The sequence below is a fragment of the Cydia strobilella genome, chromosome 13 (assembly GCF_947568885.1).
Source record: "Cydia strobilella chromosome 13, ilCydStro3.1, whole genome shotgun sequence".
NCBI lineage: Eukaryota > Metazoa > Arthropoda > Insecta > Lepidoptera > Tortricidae > Cydia > Cydia strobilella.
In genome coordinates this window covers 10581892-10604689 of record NC_086053.1, presented here as the reverse complement: position 1 = coordinate 10604689, position 22798 = coordinate 10581892, and the positions used below count along the sequence as shown (strand labels likewise).

The 22798-nt window shown below is 36.3% G+C and overlaps 1 protein-coding gene across 1 annotated transcript; it reads left to right on the top strand.

Annotated features, from left to right (window-relative positions):
* The first annotated feature begins 2468 nt into the window (after positions 1 to 2468).
* LOC134746694 (uncharacterized) lies at positions 2469 to 22798 on the top strand. The gene is made up of 4 exons (XM_063681217.1): positions 2469 to 2624; positions 20302 to 20384; positions 21118 to 21235; positions 21665 to 22798. The coding sequence occupies exons 1-4, from the start codon at positions 2564 to 2566 to the stop codon at positions 21889 to 21891; spliced, it is 489 nt and encodes a 162-aa protein (XP_063537287.1). The 5' UTR covers positions 2469 to 2563; the 3' UTR covers positions 21892 to 22798.

The following is a 22798-nucleotide window of genomic DNA, read 5'->3' as shown; positions in this document are numbered from 1 at the left end:
ACCCTACTATCGTATCGTGGCGCGGCACGTTGTTGTACTAGGTACTTATATTTTCATAAAACACACTACCTAAATGCGTAGTGAATTCCTCTGACTGACACATTTTATTAAAGACAAAAAGTAATTTTATTAAATTATTAGCCCCAATGGCAATTACCATTAATTAAGTAAGTAAATATTCTATATATTTCTATTTATTTCTTAACCAACTTTTATCGAGAGTTAGACCAAAAATCACTAAATAGGTGGCGGCGGGACTCTAGGACTAGGTGGAATTACATATTTGGTAGGTATTACTTAAAAAATAACATTTTAGAGTTCTCTAGTAAACAATCACAACACTTATAGTTTTGCCATGACCGTCAGTTTATTTTGTCAGTAAATGTATTAGGTAATTCCGATTACTTAAGAAGTATCGTAAGCGGGCAAGGTGTTCAAAATGACCTAAACTTTTTGCTGTATCAGTGCATTTTCAGGTCATTTGGTACACCTCGCCCGTTTAGCTAATAGCAACTGACTGTTCTTGCCTTTTCGTAAAGCCCCTTTTCGCCGCGATGGCAATTGCCTATTTCCATTGTATTCAATAGATAGTTTTCTCAGTGGCTGCACGCTGTATCTCTCATGCTCTCTTGCTCTGCTTTCTTTTAACGGAAAATGTAAGATTATTTTTCTAACAACAAAGGATTCTAGGTCAGATACGAACAATTTAAATTTAATTAATTATTCCTTGCGTTACTTACTGCAGTACTAATCCCATATGTTATTCTTGGTCTCCTTCCAAAGTTCGCCATGAAAAGGATTGTGCGCTGTAAGATTTTATGGGCTAATATAAATAAAGGTCACGCTCAGACAAATCCATTGTAAAATATGGATGAATATATGTAATCTTATATAAAGACATTAAATTGCAGCGTAAATAAATTCGTCGATAGGTATCAGAAACGTTATTTGGCTTTACATATGAGTAGCTATAATAATTTCAAGTAATTTGTAAAACTTAGCCATTTTACCTTTGTCCTTTGTTTTAGCTTCTGTCCGCTTCTTTGTCTGCGTGTAATGATGATGATGATTCATAAAAACTATCTTATGTCCTTGCCCGGGCCTCAAATCATCGCCATACCAAATTTCATATAAATCGGTTCGGTGGTTTAAGCGTGAAGAGGTTACAGACAGACAAAGTTACCTTCGCATTTATAATATAACTATATAAGTAAGGATTAAGGGTCTATATTTCGCAACAAGGATTCGATTCTAATTTAATTCATACGTATTCTATTTGATAGAGCGAGTGCGTGTTCTTCTTCCTATACTTAATACATTAGAAAATAGGACCACAGATGTTATTATTGAAGAACTATGGAGCTCGCAGCTAGAGCCGGCTTGCTCCGAGACCGGTTTGTATTACGCAACACGTTTCAAAGCATGGAAAATGCCGGGCCCATGGCATTTTTAACCGCTATCGAACGGTTAACACATAGAAACCAGTATTGTGAGTAAAGTTATCGACGTACGCGCACATTTGAGCTATGCTTCCTGGGCGGAGATAGTAGTTTTGTCATATATTTTTGGTTAACATACGTACACGGCTCCATAATACTAAATTAGCAACACGCACATTTTCTTTCATGTTTGCTATTTTCATACTAGTGAAAAAATATGGGCGAAATAAAAATGTATTTACCGGGCACCTACCTAAGGTGGCCTGTATTATCTACAGCTTGAATGCTGCTGTAATGTTATTAACTTAGGAGTATGTAGAACACATGGCTTTCCTTTTTTATAGCCTTTATAAGTACCAATTCCTAATACCGGCAGTGTCTACGCCTGTGAAATGTAGATGTTGACTGCCGGAGATGTATGGACCATTATAGGATTCAAGTCCATTATAGAATTCAGGGCTATAACCGCGAAAATCGAAATTTTTATAATTACGCCTTCATTGGAGTATAAGAGAAAGATCCCGTAATTAGTGAATTTTGGTTTTCGCGGTAGACCCCCAGGTCTAGAAACAGAAGCAGAATCACCGCTTAGCATCTGAAATAGAATTAAATTTTAGTCTTCTCATTTTCCCTTATCGTATCGTAAGCAACTATTATGGTTTTCCCTTTTCCATAAATGAATATCAGTCTTGAGAAAATGTTTCGAGCAGAATATCACTTTAATTGTTAACTTGAAGTTGGTGCTCTCATATCTACAAGTAATAATATCATTTGACATCTTAGTAAACAAAATCACTACCAGGTATTGGTAATACCAATTAAATTAAAATCCCACCCAAATCCTTTCATCACAGTACTTTCAGTTTCACGTGTATCACAAAAATGAAAATACTTACATTTTCCCGGCTGCCAACAAATCGGCGGCCAGTTAGATATAATAGTTTCCAATAGGGACAAACAGTCTACAAGTTCATGAATGTCCTGAGATTCCCGAAGTTGGGGCATCCTACACGTAAATGTGTTAGCCGGCGACACGCAGGCGGAGAACGGCGGACGGTCTCAGTCTTGCCGAACGTTCGCGAGAGTTCAAACGTACACAGTAACCCGTGCTCACAGTCTCGAAAATGGCAAGAAGTGGTGTCACCGCGTTGAGTCTGGTCTGCATGCTGGCCCTTCTGGAATTCGGTATGTTGTATTTAGTTATTTTTTCGAATTTATATTTTACTCGTTTTGAATCGTAGCGCCAGTTTTAAAGTTAACGGACTTTGTGTTGGTATCAGAGGTAGGTATGAGAACTACTACCGCCTCAGTTACTTTTTAAATAACCTCTGTTAAATACTTAAATAATTTCAATAAGATAATAAAATTCTTTGTAATAAAATTATCAACTGAAGTATTACATCTTTAGGAATAGAGAAACAGAAAAGTACAATAAATGAAAACAACTTAACATATTAATACACATTATAAAGTAAAAAATACTGCATGTATAAAACTGCAATTGTGAGTGATTACTCTTTTCCTTATTAAAATAAATTAAAATAAATAAATACACTTATAATTCACGCATAAGTGCCATATTCAAGCGATTTCAGATTTTTTTCTTGTCTGTATTCGCCGCGCGTACATTTGCTTACGTTTTACCGTGGCTGGTCGCGAAAGTGACAACTTTAGTGGCACTAGAGATAATCCAGGCCACTAAACACACTTAACTTTTGCTAACTTTGTGAGCGGCAAAATTATTTAAGCTCCAATTTTCTCGAATAAGTCCGAGAGTAAGTGGAAACCTTATAGATTTGTTTTGTAATAAATTCAATTCTATAAATATTGCATAACTACCTACAGTGATTAAATTACACAATGTATTATTATTTTTTGTTTTAATTTACAAAAATAGAGAAAGTTGAATAAAATTTAAAAGCTATCAGTTTTTATAGGAGATCTGTGCCAATGGTCAATCAATTTAGGGTCGGCAAAGCAAAGCGCAATAAAATAAACACCCCGGAGCTGTAGGCGTCCATAGGCTACAGTGGCCACTTACCATCAGGCGGGCTGTATGGCAAATTTTATAGCACGTCGGTGACAAACAAGCATTTAGATAGTAGATTCGTGTATCTGAATTTGGGCTTCTAGGTTTTTAAGTCTTTTATAGCCCGTCCATAGCCTGTCTTTAGACATATTTAGCCTTTTTTGCTTAATTAATGCTTCTATAATCGCACATACCTACTGTGTTGTAAGGCAGAAATATATCCTTAGTCAGAATTTGTGCGTATACCTTTTCCTGTCACATACTGCAAAACCCGTTTCTTACGATCACGTTTAATATTATGATTTCCTACATCCTACGCTTCGTGCAGCTTGTTTTCATACATTATTTACGCTTGTTATGCTTTCCGTATAAAACGCGTTTTTGGCGCGGTTCTTTCAGATTTTTTTAAGCGAGTTTTACTATATTTCTTTTTGTTTCCATAATTTGTATAAACTACACGCATCCCAAATTTCATGCTTTCTATGATATGGGACCATGCTTTTAAAATTAGGGCTAAAAATATGTGAGAATATATAAAAACAGGCTGTACCGCTTCCACACAATTTGCGTCGTTATACAATGGAACACAAATAACACTATCACCTTTCTATTATCTGGGAACTACTTGTTATCTGGGCCAATCCCATCTCCATCAGAATGGACGGAATAATGGACGAAACTTTACCGCGTCTGAGATGGGATGCCATCTTATTTGTACAAGTGTTTTGAGAAAATATGAAGATTACTCCGTAAACTTATTATTTCACCATCATTTATTATTTTGTTACAGTCTAAGATTATGCAGTCTTAAAGTTTTTATTCGTTTGGTACACGTAGATACCTAAACATACCCGAAAAACATCCACCTACCTTTTCAGTATAGTAGGCTAAAAATGACTCAGCATTTTTAGGGTTCCGTACCCAAAGGGTAAAAACGGGACCCTATTACTAAGACTCCGCTGTCTGTCTGTCCGTCCAGGCTGTATCTCATGAACCGTAATAGCTAGACAGTTGAAATATTCACAGATGATGTACTTCTGTTTCCGCTATAACAACAAATACTAAACACAGAAATACAACAAACGTGATTTTTTTTCCATTTTTTGCGTAATGGTACGGAACCCTTCGTGCGCGAGTCCGACTCGCACTTGGCCGGTTTTTTAAAGTATATGTTGCAGGGAATACTCTGAGAGGCGCATCCATATTTCTAATAATGATGTGATATTAATCTCCACTCATAAAATAAATATATTAATGCGGGAGGAGCAGACTGACATTAAAACAATTAATATCAAAACAATATAATATTTTGAAAACCTGAATATGCCTCCAAGACATTCAGTCATGCGTTATGGCATAAAATAATCATGTTTACTACCTACTTGTACCGTCTACCCCATAAAGCCATACATCACCATACAGCGTATAAAAATACGACTTTCATCTTAGTACCCAAGATATAACTATTTAAGAGCAGTATATATTTTTCTTACATATTGAATTTCTTAAGTTTTTTCATAACATGTTTGGAGTTTTAAAATTAGCAGTGACTAAAACGAATAACACAAACAAGGCCAATAGTTCACACATATTTATTCAATTCTACATAGTTAATTTATACAAATGACATAAGCAAGCCAACTTGTTAATCAGGCCAATTTGAACGAACACTGACAATGTCATTCAATTATCGTGCATTTCCCTCGTACATGTACGCGCGAGACGAACGATATTTTACGTTACTTATTGACGCATATGATATAAAACTATGCAAACGAACGCTGTAAAGGGTCGAGGGAGGAGGGAGGAGGGGTGGGGGGCTATGTTGGGACGTATTTAAAATTTATTATTCGGAATATTCGTTTAACTACATACTTTTATTTGTTACATATACGTTAACGGAGAGTTTAATACTATTTAATATTCCTCATATTTTCTAAGACCTTGTTAGATCGTTTTAAATACGATAGGTGTCAGTGCTTACATTTTAAGCACTGACACCTAAACATTACTTGCAGATCAGACTTGATCTGACTCAAGAAAGAAAGAAATATGGTCTATAAAAATGTGTTTCCCGGTATTACTTAGAATCATGTTTGTACAAATTGCCAGAATCTGGAAGACATCCAGACTTTTTATGACTCTGCGCAATAGAGCGCGATGTGGACGCTCTAATATCCAAACAAGGTTATTCCCGTCATCAAGTAAAGTAGCCCATCGCCTCTAAAAAAACATTCTTTAATTAAGGCTTCTACAAATTACAAAAATATCACTTTCACTGGAAAATTAAGTTGTATGTTGGTATGTTGTGGAAAATGGCTTAGTTCTTCTATTCGTACCTAACTACTTAGATTAAATTAAAAAAGGCGTCCTCGATTGAAATGATTCGTATAGTCATTCGATTACGATTCAAAGCAATTTTGATTTTAGGAATATAAATTATTTTCTGAACCCCATTTTTTCCTGGAATGCAATAGAATTTTCCGTGGACTTATTACTGCAGAAAATACCTATTATTGACTACGAATAAACAATGCGCCTTTCTCCTTCCTGCGTTTTTGTTCCAGCGCTCGTAGGCGCTTTTTGCCGTAAAGCCTTTCAAAGAGCGCTTGCAAGCACATATTTAAAGCTTTAATAATTTGTATTTATCGACATATAATACGCACTTATAATAGCTATCGTCCTATATTACTATCATTTTGTTTTCTTTATGATTTTTGATAATATTTATGAAGTAGGTAGGTAAATGGCATAACGTTGATGGGCATTTTTACTTAAATGTGTACCATTTACTTTTTTCGAAAATCTATCAACTGTTGGATTATTTCTACTCAGAATCACGAGGACTATCGATTTAAAAAGAAAAAAAATATGTCCCAAAAAAGTTACAGTTTTGTTTTCACCTACATTTTCAATGGACCGTTACAAAACTGACACCTATAATTTGTATGAAATACTGGGGACATTTTTTTTTACTTTGTCTCATTCAATAGTACTCATGATTCTGAGTCTAAATAACCCAAAAGTTGATGGTTTAAAAAAAGTAAATGGTATCATTATTTCTGAAAACCCCCTGATATACTAGTCGGTTAACTAACCGCGTCGATAGTAGATCGCGGCTTTTATTTAAACAGATCATCAAGGTCTGCATAAACCCAATGATTGCTATTATCAAGGTCAGTTTCTGTCTCATTCACATTCCATCAGAGTAAACACACACAGACAGCTGGCGATAATGATTGGAGCATAAATACAGTCAGCATCAATAATAGCTTACTCATCGCAAGGAACTCAACACTATGAGTAGGGTCTAGTGTAATTGGCTCCGGTTTTCTGTAAGGTAGAGGTCCTGCCCCAGTTGGGCTCGGCTCTAGATCTGGGAATGACATCCGCTGTGCTGTGCCCTACCACACAAAGCGAGATGACATTCACAGTGCCCATACCTCTTTTAGACGTAGTTTAAGGGCATACCCGGGTCCATGGACGTAGTTTAGGGACATACCCGGGTCCGACATTTGTTTTTTGAATTCACACTATGATGTAAATATGATCGCAAATACGAAGTCGTCGATGACATCAGTTACTGACTGGACCGGTATTGTAATAAAATGAAGGTTAGAACCAGTCACCGCACTAAGTGAACTGAGGGCATATCGCGAACTACGTTCGACGTGTTGCCTCCCTGGCACACTTACGTACGAATTTACAAGTGCGACAGAGAGCCAACACGACTCTGTTCCACCTACATGCCATGCAAGTTGGTGCATTAAACGGATATTTATTAACTTTAAATGCATATTTATTATAGATAATTTGATTAAGCAGGAGCCTACCTAAAAGGCAATATTACGCGAAACTCTGCGTAGGGGGCGCCACTACCACAATCTGAAGGTCTATCGCGAAACAAGAAAATCGAAATTTCGTTATGTAGGTAACATCTCCGTCACTCTTGCATATTCGAGCGATAAAGAGGCAGATAGCGAAATTTCGGATTCGCGTTTCTCGGTAGGTCCTCTGTAAACAAACCGCCTTGATGCATCAATGCAATATTTTAATATCTTTGAAAACTTGTCAAAAAACTGTTAAAAGCACAGTATGTATAAGTTACTTTATGGTTTACTATAAAGGGGCTAGTGCTGCAATCTGGTGGCAGAACATTGCAGTAATACCTTCTATAGCCAAACCGTAGGTATAACGGAAATCGACATTTTTATTTAACATTAGATGTTACAGGTTATAGAAATATCATCGATTGAACGAAATATCTTGAGTAAGCAGATACCAACACTGAGTCACCAATAGAAGCAGCAGACACATTAAGTTATTTTCTGATTTTATTGTTCGACTCATTAACAGTTATTTTACTGCCATGGAAATAACCAACGGAAGTTATTTAACGACTTTTGAGTTTTCCACGTATAAAAACTGATTTATACAATTTATATTTATTGATTAGATTGACAAAGATATTATTGATTGATAACTGTCAGCCTGATTCAAATTTTAATTAACTTCAAAAGTCGATCTTGATGCTATATGGATCGGATCAAATTTTAAACGTTTATTAAACTGTGAATCAGGCAGTGAGTACATAATAAATTAGCTGGGTATCAATCAAAGTACCTACTTGTATCTACTCTATCCACGATGTTTAATAAGTACGCAAACTATCAGTTCAATGTTTTGATGAACTATGTATTAAAAAAGCTTACACTAACATAGTTAATTGATATTCAGACATAATGTACACATATTTTACTGTCGAATCATCATCATCAGTTGACTATTGGCGATGTGGCAAAAACTGGATTCTATGTATATAATTATGTTTACGTCTGAATAGCAATGAACTATTTTTAGTGTGTGTGTCATGTATGAGATTTGCACGTTTTCTATTTTTACATACATTTTATATTCATATAATATACTATACAGTAACTCACTAAATGTCGCAAGTAAAACATTTTCTGGCTTTAGCTTAGTCTAGCCTAGCTATAAGAGTCCCTGACAAACTCGACCGAATTTCACTTTCCCATAAAACGGAGTTTCGTTCTCATTTTAAAACTACGTGTTGGATTGTAATGAAACTTTGCACATACAATGAAACGAGGTATATCTAGGTCTTTAATCAGTTTATATAGAGCTAGTATATAAACCAAACAAAATAAAGCAAAAATTTTGTGTGAAATTTTTTAATTCGCTGTATTTTTTTAACTAATTGTATCTGAACCCACATAAACTAATTACAGACCTAGATATACCTTATCCTATTGTAAGTACAAAGTTTCAGAGCAATCTAGCTAGTCGTTTTAAAATGAGAGCGTAGCTACGTTTGTATGAAGAACCGAGCTTGCCGGGGACTCTTAAGTGCATCACGCTAACTAGCTAGTGCTAGCTGCTGATGTGATAGTAAAGTACCAAGATGCCAAACCTACATACATGGTTATGTATGTAGGTTTACTGTTATCGCCTATCGGTATCAAACGTCTTCATGCACATGATGCACATGATCATATGATCATGGTTCTTGTTATCTTTGGAAAATCATTTTTATTGTTTAGTATTGTTTCACTGAACCTAAGGTTACTTAGACAAGGTTATAGGTAGGTATACTCGTATGATTTAAATACTTATACATATACGTAGCGGAACGTACCTACACGTCGTGTCAAATGCATATTATGATGCTTTAATTAATAGTTTTCCGTTGGTTATAGGAAACTGTTATATCCCATTGTTACCTATTAGTCATTCATGTTGTAAGATGATGTGTTGTAGTCAAGGTTCTCATGAGGAATGATATCATCATGGAGAAAAAAAAAATCGTAAGGTAGATTTGTATTTTCGGTTCGTTGCAATGATTACGCCACGGCACAAAAACCACAACAAATTTTAACTTAAGTATATATTTTTAAACTCGAACCGGTCAGGTGGGTCGGTCCGCCGGCGCGCGGCGCCTTGTATTCAATACCCGAACGGAGCCGAGGACCGCGGCTCCGGAGCCCGCAGATCCGTTCCCGAACGCACGGATCTCGACGGGTTCTTGTCATTCGGAGGCTCAACACCGCCGCCGGAGCTAAGAACATGGACGCACGGGTTGGCGTGTAGCACGGATACCGGGAGCCCTTTACTAACTTAGCTTCTAGTAGGCAATGCAATATGGGGTTTAGCACTGTCAAAAGGGTTTTATCTGTCTCTAGTTTGGTTCTAGATTTGGCTTAAAGGATTAAAAAAACAAGAATGACACTTTTCCTAGGACTGACAGTTAAAACCTATGTTGGCACCATCTGTAAAATACTTCGACCGGGCAATCCTATTCAATGAGAATCACAAAAACAGCGCTATCAGAACGACTAATTCTAGCAGTCAATCAGTGGATTAATAGTTTTTAATTTTAATATATATTAGTATATAGTTATTTTAATATATAATAGTTTTTAATTTTAAAATTAAAAACTATTATATTCTAACAAAAATGCAACAGAACTGATCACACTCGTAATACCTACATATTTTCAATTCAATTGCACATCGTCAAGTAGGCGATCTAAAAGGACTTATGAATGGTCACCATGTATAGGCATTAAGTATTCAAGTCAAGATCAGGTCAAGACTAGATATTTAAATTGCCAGTAAAGCTGCTTGATTCATGAATTGACACTGCTGTGTTAAAAATGACAAATATATTATATGATATGATATTTGTTATTAGATGAAGGTTCGTCGCCCTTCAATATTTTTTTAACCAAAGTTATGATGAAGTCATTTTGATGGTCCATTTGGCCTTTTATTATATATGCCAAGAGAAAACGGGGGGTGCGATCAATCCTTTGAGTGTACTTATATTATTTGTATATTTTACTAAACAGTATTGGCGACAATGAAGGTTCGTTTTCTTCTCTCACTCTCACTGAGCGTAAGCGTGAGCTAGATGGATGTGCGTGTTCGGGACCGCGAATATCATGTTTTTGAATGTTAATTTGTTGTAAGTTTAAAAAAAAACCGGCCAAGTGCGAGTCGGACTCGCGCACGAAGGGTTCCGTACAATTACGGAAAAAAAAAACAGAAAAAAAATCACGTTTGTTGTATGGGAGCCCCATTTAAATATTTATATTATTCTGTTTTTAGTATTTGTTGTTATAGCGGCAACAGAAATACATCATCTGTGAAAATTTCAACTGTCTAGCTATCACGGTTCATGAGATACAGCCTGGTGACAGACGGACAGCGGAGTCTTAGTAATAGGGTCCCGTTTACCCTTTGGGTACGGAACCCTAAAAATCGATGAGTTCCCTCAAAATAAAATAAAAAACGCATATTTAGAAGCAATTTTAATTTTTTTGCATAAATTGTTACAAATTTTTAAAGTGCGTTCGTGATTTTTTCTATTGAGCGAAAGTCAAAAAATCAGGATTCGAATCAATGAAGTCACTAGAGAAAATCCTCAAGATTGCTAAGTAATTAATTTTTTGGCAGCCGTAGTGTGATCTAAAAAAGCGGTACGATTTTTTATAAATTCCGTTCTCTGTACCTCAGGCGTGTTTAGCCGGTTGCGAAGTTTCTTTAAATAAATACCTAAGCCATGAATGTGATGATGTCATAAGACGTTTGTGATGGCAGTGATAATAGTTTGTACAATAGTATAGTCATATTAAGATTGATACTATAATGATGTCCCTAGCGACTGAAGGCGTAGGTAGATTGCGTTATGATAATCCTGCAGTTAACTTGAGGAGAAACTTTTGTTTTATCCACAGAAGCACAGTTCAGACAATCATATACATAATTGCAGCAAAACAAAGGACTTATTGTTTGATACAATATTTACGCAACGCTTTTGGAAGAAGGCCAAAAAGTTTGGTAAAAAAACAAAACATTGTAATGGCTGTCATTATGAGTTAAGCCAAATGCAGCGGGAGGGTATTACGCAGGACATTACCAGGAGATTTCCTCAAAAACAAAACATTAACGTTAGGAAAACAAATAACTTGGAACCATATTGTTTCAGTTCTACGAATATCATCATTGAGAGATTTACTAGATAACTAAACTACAATAAAAATTTCATGCAATATAAAAATAAACATTTGTTCGTTTTATATACGTAATCTACTGTAGGTATAGTTAAATATAAAAGTCGCAGAAAATACTTTGTTCTTTAGTAAAATATATAAATACCTAGACGAAATGGTGTATGAAAGACAGATTTTTCTTATTGCCAATATTTTTGAAATGGTAATCAGTGATTGACCACTAAAAACTACTAGAACTGTGTATTAAAATATATTGTTGGCATAATTGCAATTTAATTATTGATAAATATTTATTTAAAGTGGCAAAAGGCGTCAAGTAACGTATTAGTATGTTGCATGTCTTTTTTGCATAATATGGAACAAATTTAAACAGCACAAGGATTCGTTTTCAATAAAGCAAGTGCATGAATGAGATAGGAGGTTAAAGGAGTAACCGGTGAGAATCTATTAAAACAACTTTTTAATGGGCAGGCATGCGCAGTTTCTTGTCGAGGTAACGACCTCCGAAGTTGATCCAAAGTTGGTTCCATTTGATTTAATATTGTTTTTATGTTTGAAGTGGAAATCAGTACCGAGATGAATGTAATAAACACGTATACGTATTATACGTATGTATACGTAACTAGTTAAAATTATTTATAACTACAAAGGTAACGCTAACATAAACTTATGGTAAATGGACTGACCTTTTATAATAGTAAGTATGAAAAATGATTTCTAAGCTCATTGTTTATAGCAATTATAGTCTATAAATTATAGGTAATATACCAAAATTTTTATTAATCTACCAAAAACCAATATACGCATATTTCCTTAATCATATCTAAACTACATAGGTATATAGAGCAGTAACATGTGATAAAATAACTATGAATAACGAGAAACATAAAATTACTTCTACTTCAACTATACGCTTTGTTATTTCTAGAAAATATTTTCATTCAATGTAATATAAGACTATTATGGTTAAAAGTTAAAAACAATGTCCGCAGCTTGTTGCAATGTCAAGTTGATCAATATCGAGGCAAGGTCTACCTTGCATTTATCAGGACCGAGGTACCTTTAAGGTAAACTAAGGCTTATGTCATCCAAAGTCGCGGCCGAGATCTGCGAGAGGCCTCCAAAGGGAAGAGAGTCTGAGAGACAGTATGCGTACCGTGAGGGCCGATCCACTACATCTCTGTCCCGTGAACTGGTACGGCGCATAGTAGCTGCCAGAGAGAGTCAGCAGCAAGTCGCCGTCTTGTGCTGCGACCTCTCGAAGGCATTCGATGTGGCCGACCATGCAGTGCTTACAGGCAAGCTGCGCCACTACGGCATTCACGACAAATCGTTGTCCTTGTTCACGAGCCTACTCCAGAATAGGACACAAGTTGTGGTAAGTGATGGTGGGAAAGTGAGGTCGGATCCATTGGGCGCACAGATGGGGGTTGCGCAAGGATCGTCAGTTTCAAATTTGCTTTTTTCGCTGCTCTTAAATGACCTGCCAGACGCTATAAAAGCCGGCGAGGTATTAATGTATGCTGACGACGTTGCTGCAATTGTTACTGCTCCAAATGTCGATGGCGTCGAGAAGGCGTTGAACGAAGCAGCGGCGCAGCTTGCCCATTGGTTTAGAACCAATGGCTTGGCTCTTAACCTACGGAAGACGCATTTCATGAAATTTGATTTATCAGGTCGTCAGGCAGCGCCGCTGGCAATAAGAATTGAAGAAACGCTACTCGATCAAACTACTAGCACAGCTTTCCTGGGCTTTGAAATAGACTCGGGCTTGAAGTGGGATCGTCATGTTGACAAACTGTGCGGCAAAGTAGGCAGCGCGTGTTTCGCCCTAAGTCAAGTCGTCAAGTCTGTGACTCCGGAGGTAGCCCGTACATGCTATTTTGCTACAGTCCACTCTCTAATACAGTACGGGGCGGAGCTCTGGGGGCGCTGCGCCGAGTGGGAGAGAGTTTTTCGCCTCCAGAAACGTGCTATACGCATCATCTCACGGGAGCCGCTAGATGCTCCGGCGAAGCTACTGTTCAAAAAACTAGGCATTCTCACATTACCCGCAGTAGTAATTATGCAAGTGGCTGTGTACGTGCGTGAACACCTTACGTCCTATAAAATGAACGCAATGGTACACGAGTACAATACGCGAAACGCACACAAGCTCGTGGGTATTAGCCACAAACTTGCGAAGTCGTCCAAGCTAATTCACGTGATGGGCCCAACGGTCTACAACAAGTTGCCAAGCATTGTCACTGAGGCTACAAGTCTGCATAGCTTTAAACGCCGTCTAAAACACTGGCTTATTGAGCGCTCGTTCTATAATTACAATGAATTTTTAATGTATAAGGGCAGCTAAATGCTGAATTTTATTATTTTTATATTGCTATTATAGATGTTATAATAATTTCAATGAATTTGTGACTTTACTATTTATATACTTAATGAATTATTGTAATTTTTAATGTAAGTTATTTTACTGTTATTTTAATATGATGTAACTTAATCGATGAACTTTACTGTATAGTAATTTGATGTTATTTAGCAACTGACTTGTAAATTGGCTTTATAAAATAAATGACTATGACTATGACTATGACTATGAACCACGTTAAAGTACTACGTGTACGTTCCATACAAACGCGAGGCGTGGGTACAGTTAGCTTTTGTTCGTGTTCGTAACCGACGTACCCACACAAGAGTAAGCCGTGTTGATGTTGTGTTGGAGTTTGTTCTATGATAACGGTTAAAGCTGCAGACAATTGGTGCAACTGCAGCTTTTCATTTCAAGCCTAAACAGTCCGCTTGCTTACTTATTATTTATTAAATTAAGGTTTTATCTAAAACAGAAACAGTCACAGAAATATTTATGTATGGTGACTGGTAAATGAAACTTAGCTCATTACTTAGAAATACTGCGTAATAACAGTTTTGAATAATTCACGGTTCATTTCACTAGACTTATATCACGGTCCATATCCCGGTCATAAGTCTACTGCGTAATATTTATTGAACATATAAGTTAGCCAGATTGTTTTAGTACCTTCAAAGTGCATAGGTATAGAGTAGATGGATGGCTATTCAAGCGATTCGTTCGCCACTGAACACAGATACCGATACATTAACAAATCATTTAGAATTCATCACGTATCGAACATCTCTGTAAGGGAAAGAGTTATGATTATGACGCAATCAATTGTGACCGGGTTACCATAACCAGAAGGTTCTAATGTAACTCCTATTAGGCAGTATAGTGTAGTGTAGCGCAAAGGTCAGATACATGTGATGGTTACTAATGTACTCGTAAGCACACTATAAGTAGGTAGTATGACATCATTATACCATGAGGCCGAGGTCTAAGGCGGTCTCTACATTGGATGCGAATTCGCATCCAATGTAGAGACCGACTCGCATGTCGCTCCGGTATGCGTGCGGGACAGTGTGTGATAGGTACTGATAACCGCTTAAGCTCAGCATGCGATATCATACAGTTTTATTGGTTAATAAATAAAGTTAAGTATTATTTTTTAATCAATAATAACTTGATACCAATCGTTATAGCAATAAGCAAAGATGTAGTTATTTGCAGATGCGTCCAATTTAGTGTCGAGCTAAAAAAAATATCGTTTGTTTCCGAAAAATATTCACTTGGATACAGTTTTTACTGACCTCCACACTAGGCAATACCTGTCCCGTGAAGGAGATTTTACCACGTTCTCAAAATTGCATGTAACTACTACGCGAATACTAATATTTCACATTATAGTCATTATCTGTGTCGGTGTATTTTGGTTTTTTTTTATATTTTTGTTTTTTAAGGCGCTAGTCCAACTCACGCATGACCAATTTTTTTTATTCGCTGTTGTGCATGTATTTGGTGTTGGATTCGAATCAATAGCGAAAATGTACATAAGAATCTCATATGTAGTTATTTATGTTCGCAGTAACTGTAATTTAATTTTCTACGAGCCTATTGTCTCATGATCATGTTTTGCTAACTAGATATGATTTTTGAGTATTCATAATGTGACATACTGTCAACCAATTTGATTAGGCCCTTGGATTTATAAAACCTTGTCGCTTTAAATAACTACCAGTCACATGACGTACATCACTTAATAAGCACTGTCGTAGGAAAAATAACTTGATTGATTATGAAATGGTTCTATAGTGGCCTAGGAATCAAATTGGTTGACTGTACATGGGTAGTGGAAAAAATTAATAATTTTACATATACAGTGTAAACTCCATATAACGTCACTCGATATAACGATTCACTTCCTATAACATCGACATTTGTTGGCTATTTATAGTTACTTACTTTAATATTAATTTCTCTCTATACATATAACGAAAACTATAGCGTCAAAAAACGTCCGGTTCCTTGAGTGTTGTTATATAGAGTTCACACTGTATCAATATTGTAGGCATAGTTTATTAATAGAATTCAAGACAACACAAATTTTTTGCATTATAAGTTTTTTAAACACAATTTTTTTAAATCCTTATCATTTTTTAAATTGCCTTATGCCATTCTTTAACAGTAGGTACATATTACATATTATGGTATGTTTTTAAATTAACCGGTTACTTCGACGCCAGAATAAATAGTATAGGTCACGTTTGAGGAGGACGTTGTAAATCTATGTGAACACTATTAGACGTTTGTGCCAATGAGACTGTAACTCAATAGGTACCTACGCATTCATGTGACTCAAAGATACCTAGAGTAATATCTAGCAGTTTATTACTCAGTGCACCAACGCACACTTGACGATAGTGGCAGTTAGTTCACAAAATAGTCATAGATAATAACCACAAATTAATAAATGAATAAGACAATATACAATAAAATGCTTAAGTAATTAATAGGCACACCGGTCAATTCGAACAACGTGATAATTTAATACGAGAACGATCTAACAGATACGTTATAGTTTAGTTCTCCACTAGTTATCTTTGCAGTTCGATTCGAGAAACCAATTGTCATTTCACGCTACAATTATTGTGACGTTTTGGGATATCCATTAGATATGCATTGGATGTCTAAGTAATATCTTAAGCAAATCTTAAAGAGAACGTTCAAGAGAACATTCGGAATCGCAAAATGCGCGAAATGTCAAATTTGACATGACTCTTTAATATCTCGTTATTGTTTCTGTTTCATATCTAGTTGATATCTAGATCATTGTTCGAATTGGCCCGTTAGTTATTGGCGCTCTATTGATGGGAAACCTTTTAATCAGCCTTCGATGTTTTCGAAACTTCTCGGATAAGCCACCATCTTTCTTATCTACTTAGTATAACTCAAGTTTGTGTCGATATTTGCCCGAGCTCGGAACCACAAAAACATTGCTATAAATTTGACTTGTAACTAGGAATAACATTGTTTACTTGACCCTGCTGTTCTGAGCTCCGGGAGAGAGGGTGAGAAATAAGTGGAGATTTTATTATCAGCCTTCAGCAAAATCACGGGTAGTAAATAAGTAAATGAAAGAAAGAAAAAACCGGACAAGTGCGAGTCGGACTCGCCCACCGAGGGTTCCGTACTTTTCAGTATTTGTTGTTATAGCGGCAACAGAAATACATCATCTGTGAAAATTTTAACTGTCTAGCTATCACGGTTCATGAGATACAGCCTGGTGACAGACAGCCGTCTGTCTGTCCGTACAGACAGACGGACAGTGGAGTCTTAGTAATAGGCTCTTGTTTTTACACTTTGGGTACCGAACTCTAACAAAAGTTTTTCGGTTTATAGCCTTATAATTTGAATGGTAGGTATGTTACTTTGGCGTTAAACAACACTGTTTCTGGTATCTTAATGGCTTTAGTAATAAACATGTCAAATTTAAACGCCTGTCCATAAATCAGGTTAGAATTTTATTACGTAGTATTCTAAGATTAAAATCTAAGAGTTCAATTCGTCGGGAATTAAAGTTATGCGTTATTTATGTTTTTTGAGCAGCATGGTTATTGTCTTAAAATCATAAAATGTTTACTCCTTACTGTCTTAATAGGTAATTAAGAATTAAACTTGAATTGAAGTCGTAATAATACGCATTGGTGATAGTTACTAACGCCACAATCATTAGGCTCATTATTCTTTTCATCTCCGCATTTAGTTTCACCAAAGATAGATATAACTCCGTAATAGATGGATACAGTCTAAGGAAAAAACGTGCCTCGGAAATCACGAAAATTTTATTCTCGATCAGAGGGCGCCACTAGTTTTGGCCTACTCTCTTATAGAGGGCGTTGACGGTTTCGTTTGTTATTTATAATTTTAACGCATATCCGTTAAAGAACATGGGTCAAAATAATATAAAAATAATTAATGCAAATAAAAAAATCATTTATCCATATTAAATAAATTTTAACGTATTTTTATAAATCTTCAGTTTTAGTTTCAAGGTATGTCGATAGATGGCAGTGAATTTACAGTGGTTACAAAATTTACTATGACAGTACCGCTCTAGGTATAAGTTACTCTATGGTTTCACTTAAAGATCAATTGGTCTTGTCATGTTTGGTTTCAGACATGTTTCAGATAAATATTGAACTTATCATTAAATTTCTAGATACTTGTTTTTGTGGCTCTGGTAGGCAACAAAACTACTAGAGAAAGTTAAAAAGCGTATTATCATCGCTCCGCAAAGATCTACTTTGTGATAAAAGTAGAAGGTACAGTTAGTAGAGGTTATCAACTGACCCACATTGCGGAGTTCATATTTCTTTATATGCGGCGTTTGCGCAGGCACTAGGTAGCATTGGGGCTTATCGCCATATTCTTGATACTAGGGCAATGGATTTAGCTCTAACATTAACATAAGGTTGCAACGTAATAAATAATTTCCGTTTAGATATACCTACGTATATTGAGATACGATGCCGTTACAACGAACCAAGAGCAAAGCATATACCAACCTATTACAGCTTAATGTTATTACAGGTGTAAAACCTACTTTCAACGACATAACATAAACGTATTCAAACAGCACTATTTTTCATGACATCAGTTATTTTAATAGTACCTTCCAGGGTCAAGTTCAAAAACTATCATGCAACTTTAATTCTTATTCACCAGGCGTAAGTGTCATGATGTATACAGTCATTAGATGACAGTATCAGTTCAATTAGAACATACGATCTGCTTAAACAGGAAATTGCGTAAGTCGACCTGGCTGGACCGAGCAATGACCACTAATCAGGCAATCAGTGGGATCAGTTTGACCCCCCGAACTGTGACTCATTGTGAGGTAGCGACTATCGCTATTACTCTTTGTCAACTATGTTTGCAAAGAGTTACAGACAGATTACCTATACAGTATTGTATACATACAATTTTTTAGCACAAAATTTTGTACCTATTTATGTAGGTACGAATTATAGAGTCACTAGTCACTAGCCGAAGTTGCAAAGCGGTCGTGGTGTTTAAATTAATGTGTACACAGTTTTATTGTGATGTGAATAATTGCATAAGCAACATCTGACAAAATACTCTGCGAATTTTTGAACGCCCGAGAAGTTGGTAGCTACTAAATGTGCTTGATATTGATGGAATGACCTCTTTTGAGATTTTTGGTTGATTAAATTACCGTAATTTAATCTTATTCGATGCGATTTGAGAAAGATGACAATCATCTTTCGAGTGCAAGTCATTTTCCAGCTTGGCTCCTTCTGCTGCTGATTATAGGATGACACTGTATCTGATAGAGGAAGAAAACGGACGAAAACTCACCAATGACCATAATTTCAGAACGATGAGATAATTGGCCACCATAACCTCATCTATCATTCCTAAAATACAATTATGTTACCTATAATAGCTTAATGATATAATTACATTACATAATTAATACAAAATTAAGTAACTAACCTATAAAATTTAAAAACTAAAACTAAAAATAGCTCTATCGAGTGATTTATTTGTAAACCTATCAAATATTCGTAACCCATATTTCTGAATAGGCAGCACAAAAAACGTATTCGAACAGATTACGCAACCTATTTATGCGTGAAAAAACATAGTTTGTTTACAATTAGTACGTCCCTTTAATCCCTTTAATATCGAAAAAAGCGCTTTAGCGCTTATGGAATAGTGGGCACAAGAGACAGAGCCAAAATAGCGAGGAGTCATCCAGTTAAATGGAGCAGTTATTTATACACTGAAATGTAGTTGACGTGTGGAACAGGCTGGGTTGCGGATGCATGAATCGATTATTGAATTCGCTGTTTCTAAAAACATCTGATTGCGGCAATAGATAATAAAATTATCGTTTATTTCGAGCTCATGGCTCATAATATGTTAGTATACTTACAATAAAACTTAAAAAAACTATGTTAGTGACAATAAATATCTTAACTAAATTTACAGTTACTATACACTGTTACTGGGCTTATGAAGTCCACAACAGTGCATTATGTACGGACAATCCATTCTATCCGCAATCATAGACAGGATGGTATAGATAATAATACGATTATGACACGGTTATCGGTTATCCACTTTAATTGGTGGCGGAACCTTACTTTTGGATAACCAAAGTTGGATGACATTGTAATATTATTACGACATAGAGCTAATCCGATTTTTGAGCTGGAATCATTCCGGCTGCCTGAAAGTGAACTTTCGAAAGAATCAGCTCTGTTGAATTATTTCCTGCTGTATTCTTTGAGTAGTTGAAGAGTACTTATGCATGCAAAGTTACCAAAAAAACTTGGTGCGAAAATATGCTTTTAATCTAAACACGGCATAGACTTCACATTTATTATACAATTTATTAATATATGGTATTTTGTTTATTTTCAGGGTCATGCTTGAGGTGCTACCAGTGTGTCTCGGAGAACACCAGGGACTGCGCGGCAGCTACGCCCCCGAAAAATTTGTTAGTGGTAAGTTAATATATCAATTGCAAAAATATTATATACATGTATTCGATAATCATACCGTAATGTCCTTTTTTTCAAAGACAGTTTAACTATGTTACGTGCTTTCGGCAAACGGGACAACCTCTTTTCTAAGCATCCACTCATACCTACCTAAATCAATGTGTTATTTCTAGTAGTCAAGGCCGGTGGTCATAAATGTGTAACACATACGAGATAACATCCATTAAAATATGGTGTAAAATTCCACGTATTTATCTGTCATCAAGACAATCATTTTCAACCACGGAATTTATACCTACCTACTGCGTGTATAAATGGAGTGTTGCTGCTCCACTCTCTGGTACGCTTTTAGATGGCCTGCATATCCGTTTAATTAATGTTTTTACAGTACATATAGTGCTACTTTACCGCACTAGTACGATAATGAGCACATTACGTTACTATTTCGAAAATTTTAAGGGCCATATGTATACTGTAAAACGTTGTACGATACATGTGCGAATAGGTAATTGAGGTAATTCGCAACTCTTTTCGATAATAAAACACTCCCTTCGGTCGTGTTCGATCAAATAATGCTTCTGAGATTACTGCGGTACGATAACGATCTGTCAGTATCAAAAGTGACATTTCTTCAACCAAAAACGTTCGCAGACCGCAGTGATCTCTTAGAAGCATTGTTCGAATTGTCATTAAAGTTGTGAATGTGTCTCGACTGAACCATTACCTTTCATTGCAGGACTGCGCCACGCAAGACTCTGTGAACTTCAACAGGCTGTACTTAGGCGGCATTCTGCCCCGTGACATCGACGATGGCGTGCTCGGAGCATCCCGCTTCTGCCACAAGATCGTCATGAGTAAGTATTTGTGGCATATATTTTGTTGATATTGTTTTCAGTACGAGTCGGAGCGCATTTCACATTTGGACGGCTGTAAGCCAGTCGGCTCCTCGCGGACGCGGACGGCTCCGGACGGACTCCATCGCGTCTGCCATACATAATGCAGGTATTTGTATAGGCATAATAGGCACATTGAAAATGCGCACCGGCCCGGCCCGGCCCGACTCCAGCCGGTGGGTAGAAATCGTACACTATAGGTACTTTACATACATGTATTAGATAATTTTAAATTGGGTCTAAAACGGCGTGCATTAAAAGGCAGGCTATCTGAATTAGAGATTGTTCAGTTAAACCAACATTTTTTTTTAAATATGCCTCTACTATGGAAGATGATGGCTAACAGACAAGTATTAAGTCACTATTAACTTTGATTACCTCTAATTGCAGAGAACGGCGCCGTCGCCAGGACGTGCCTCGTCGGAGACGCTCACAACTTGAACCTCAGCTGCACCCTCATAGAGGGTGCCGCCCGCATCTTCACCGACCCCGCCAAGCAGGTCCAGCACTGCAGCGCGTGCGACAAGGACGAGTGCAACTCCGCCGGCGCCATCGCCGTCTCGCTCCCACTCGCCTTCCTCGGCCTCGTGCTCTCGTACTTTGTTTCCCAGCAATAATAAAAATAATAAACAAAATAGCAAACAATGATGGCTTCAGGTCCTAGCTAACACCCTACGCTCACGCGCTCCTGCTATTGCATTTGAGGGTGCCAACATTTCTGTATGTCAGACTTAATAAAAAAAGATTCAAAGATTATGATTTGATCATAGTACCTACCTATAATAAGAAATTTTAAAATGAGATGACGGTTGTAAAGATGGAATGACAATTTATACGTATTGTTTTATTCTGAAAGAGATGTTTATTTCATCGTTGAAACCTAAACGAGTGTCTTAAAAGTTATAAATTAGTAAGAAATGCTCTAGTTTGCTTCACAATTTTTATTTTATTTTATTACACAACACAACCCAAGCAAGAGCTTAAGATATGAAGTCTGATACTACAGTAAAACAACATTTACAAGACAAGACTTAAAGTGAAAACATAAGGCCTTAGTAAAGGACTGTTCATTATCATTGTTGTTTATTTTGCAATGTTATACGTAGTTTTAACATCATTTGTAGTTATAGGATATACGCATTCATAAGAATTACTTATGTAAAGCATAGGTAAGATATAGGGAAAACATATAAATATATTACTTACGTGACATCGTTACTGAAAGATATCGATTGTTTGCTTAGTGTCTATGTACCTGGTACCTGTAACAACCATTTGAATCTCATACTTATCATCACACCCACAATCAATACGTGTATCATATAAGTATTTTGAAATTAAATGTAACCTGTTAAAAGAGTTTTATTAATTCAATTTTAAAATAATATTGAGTAAAAACCAAACCCATTTTTGTATCCGTATTTATTTCAAATTTTAATATGTAATTACACATTTTTGAAGCATTTCTTATGTTTTAGGCATGGCCGTCCTTGTAAGTTAATTTTAATAAAAGTTAAAAATAAA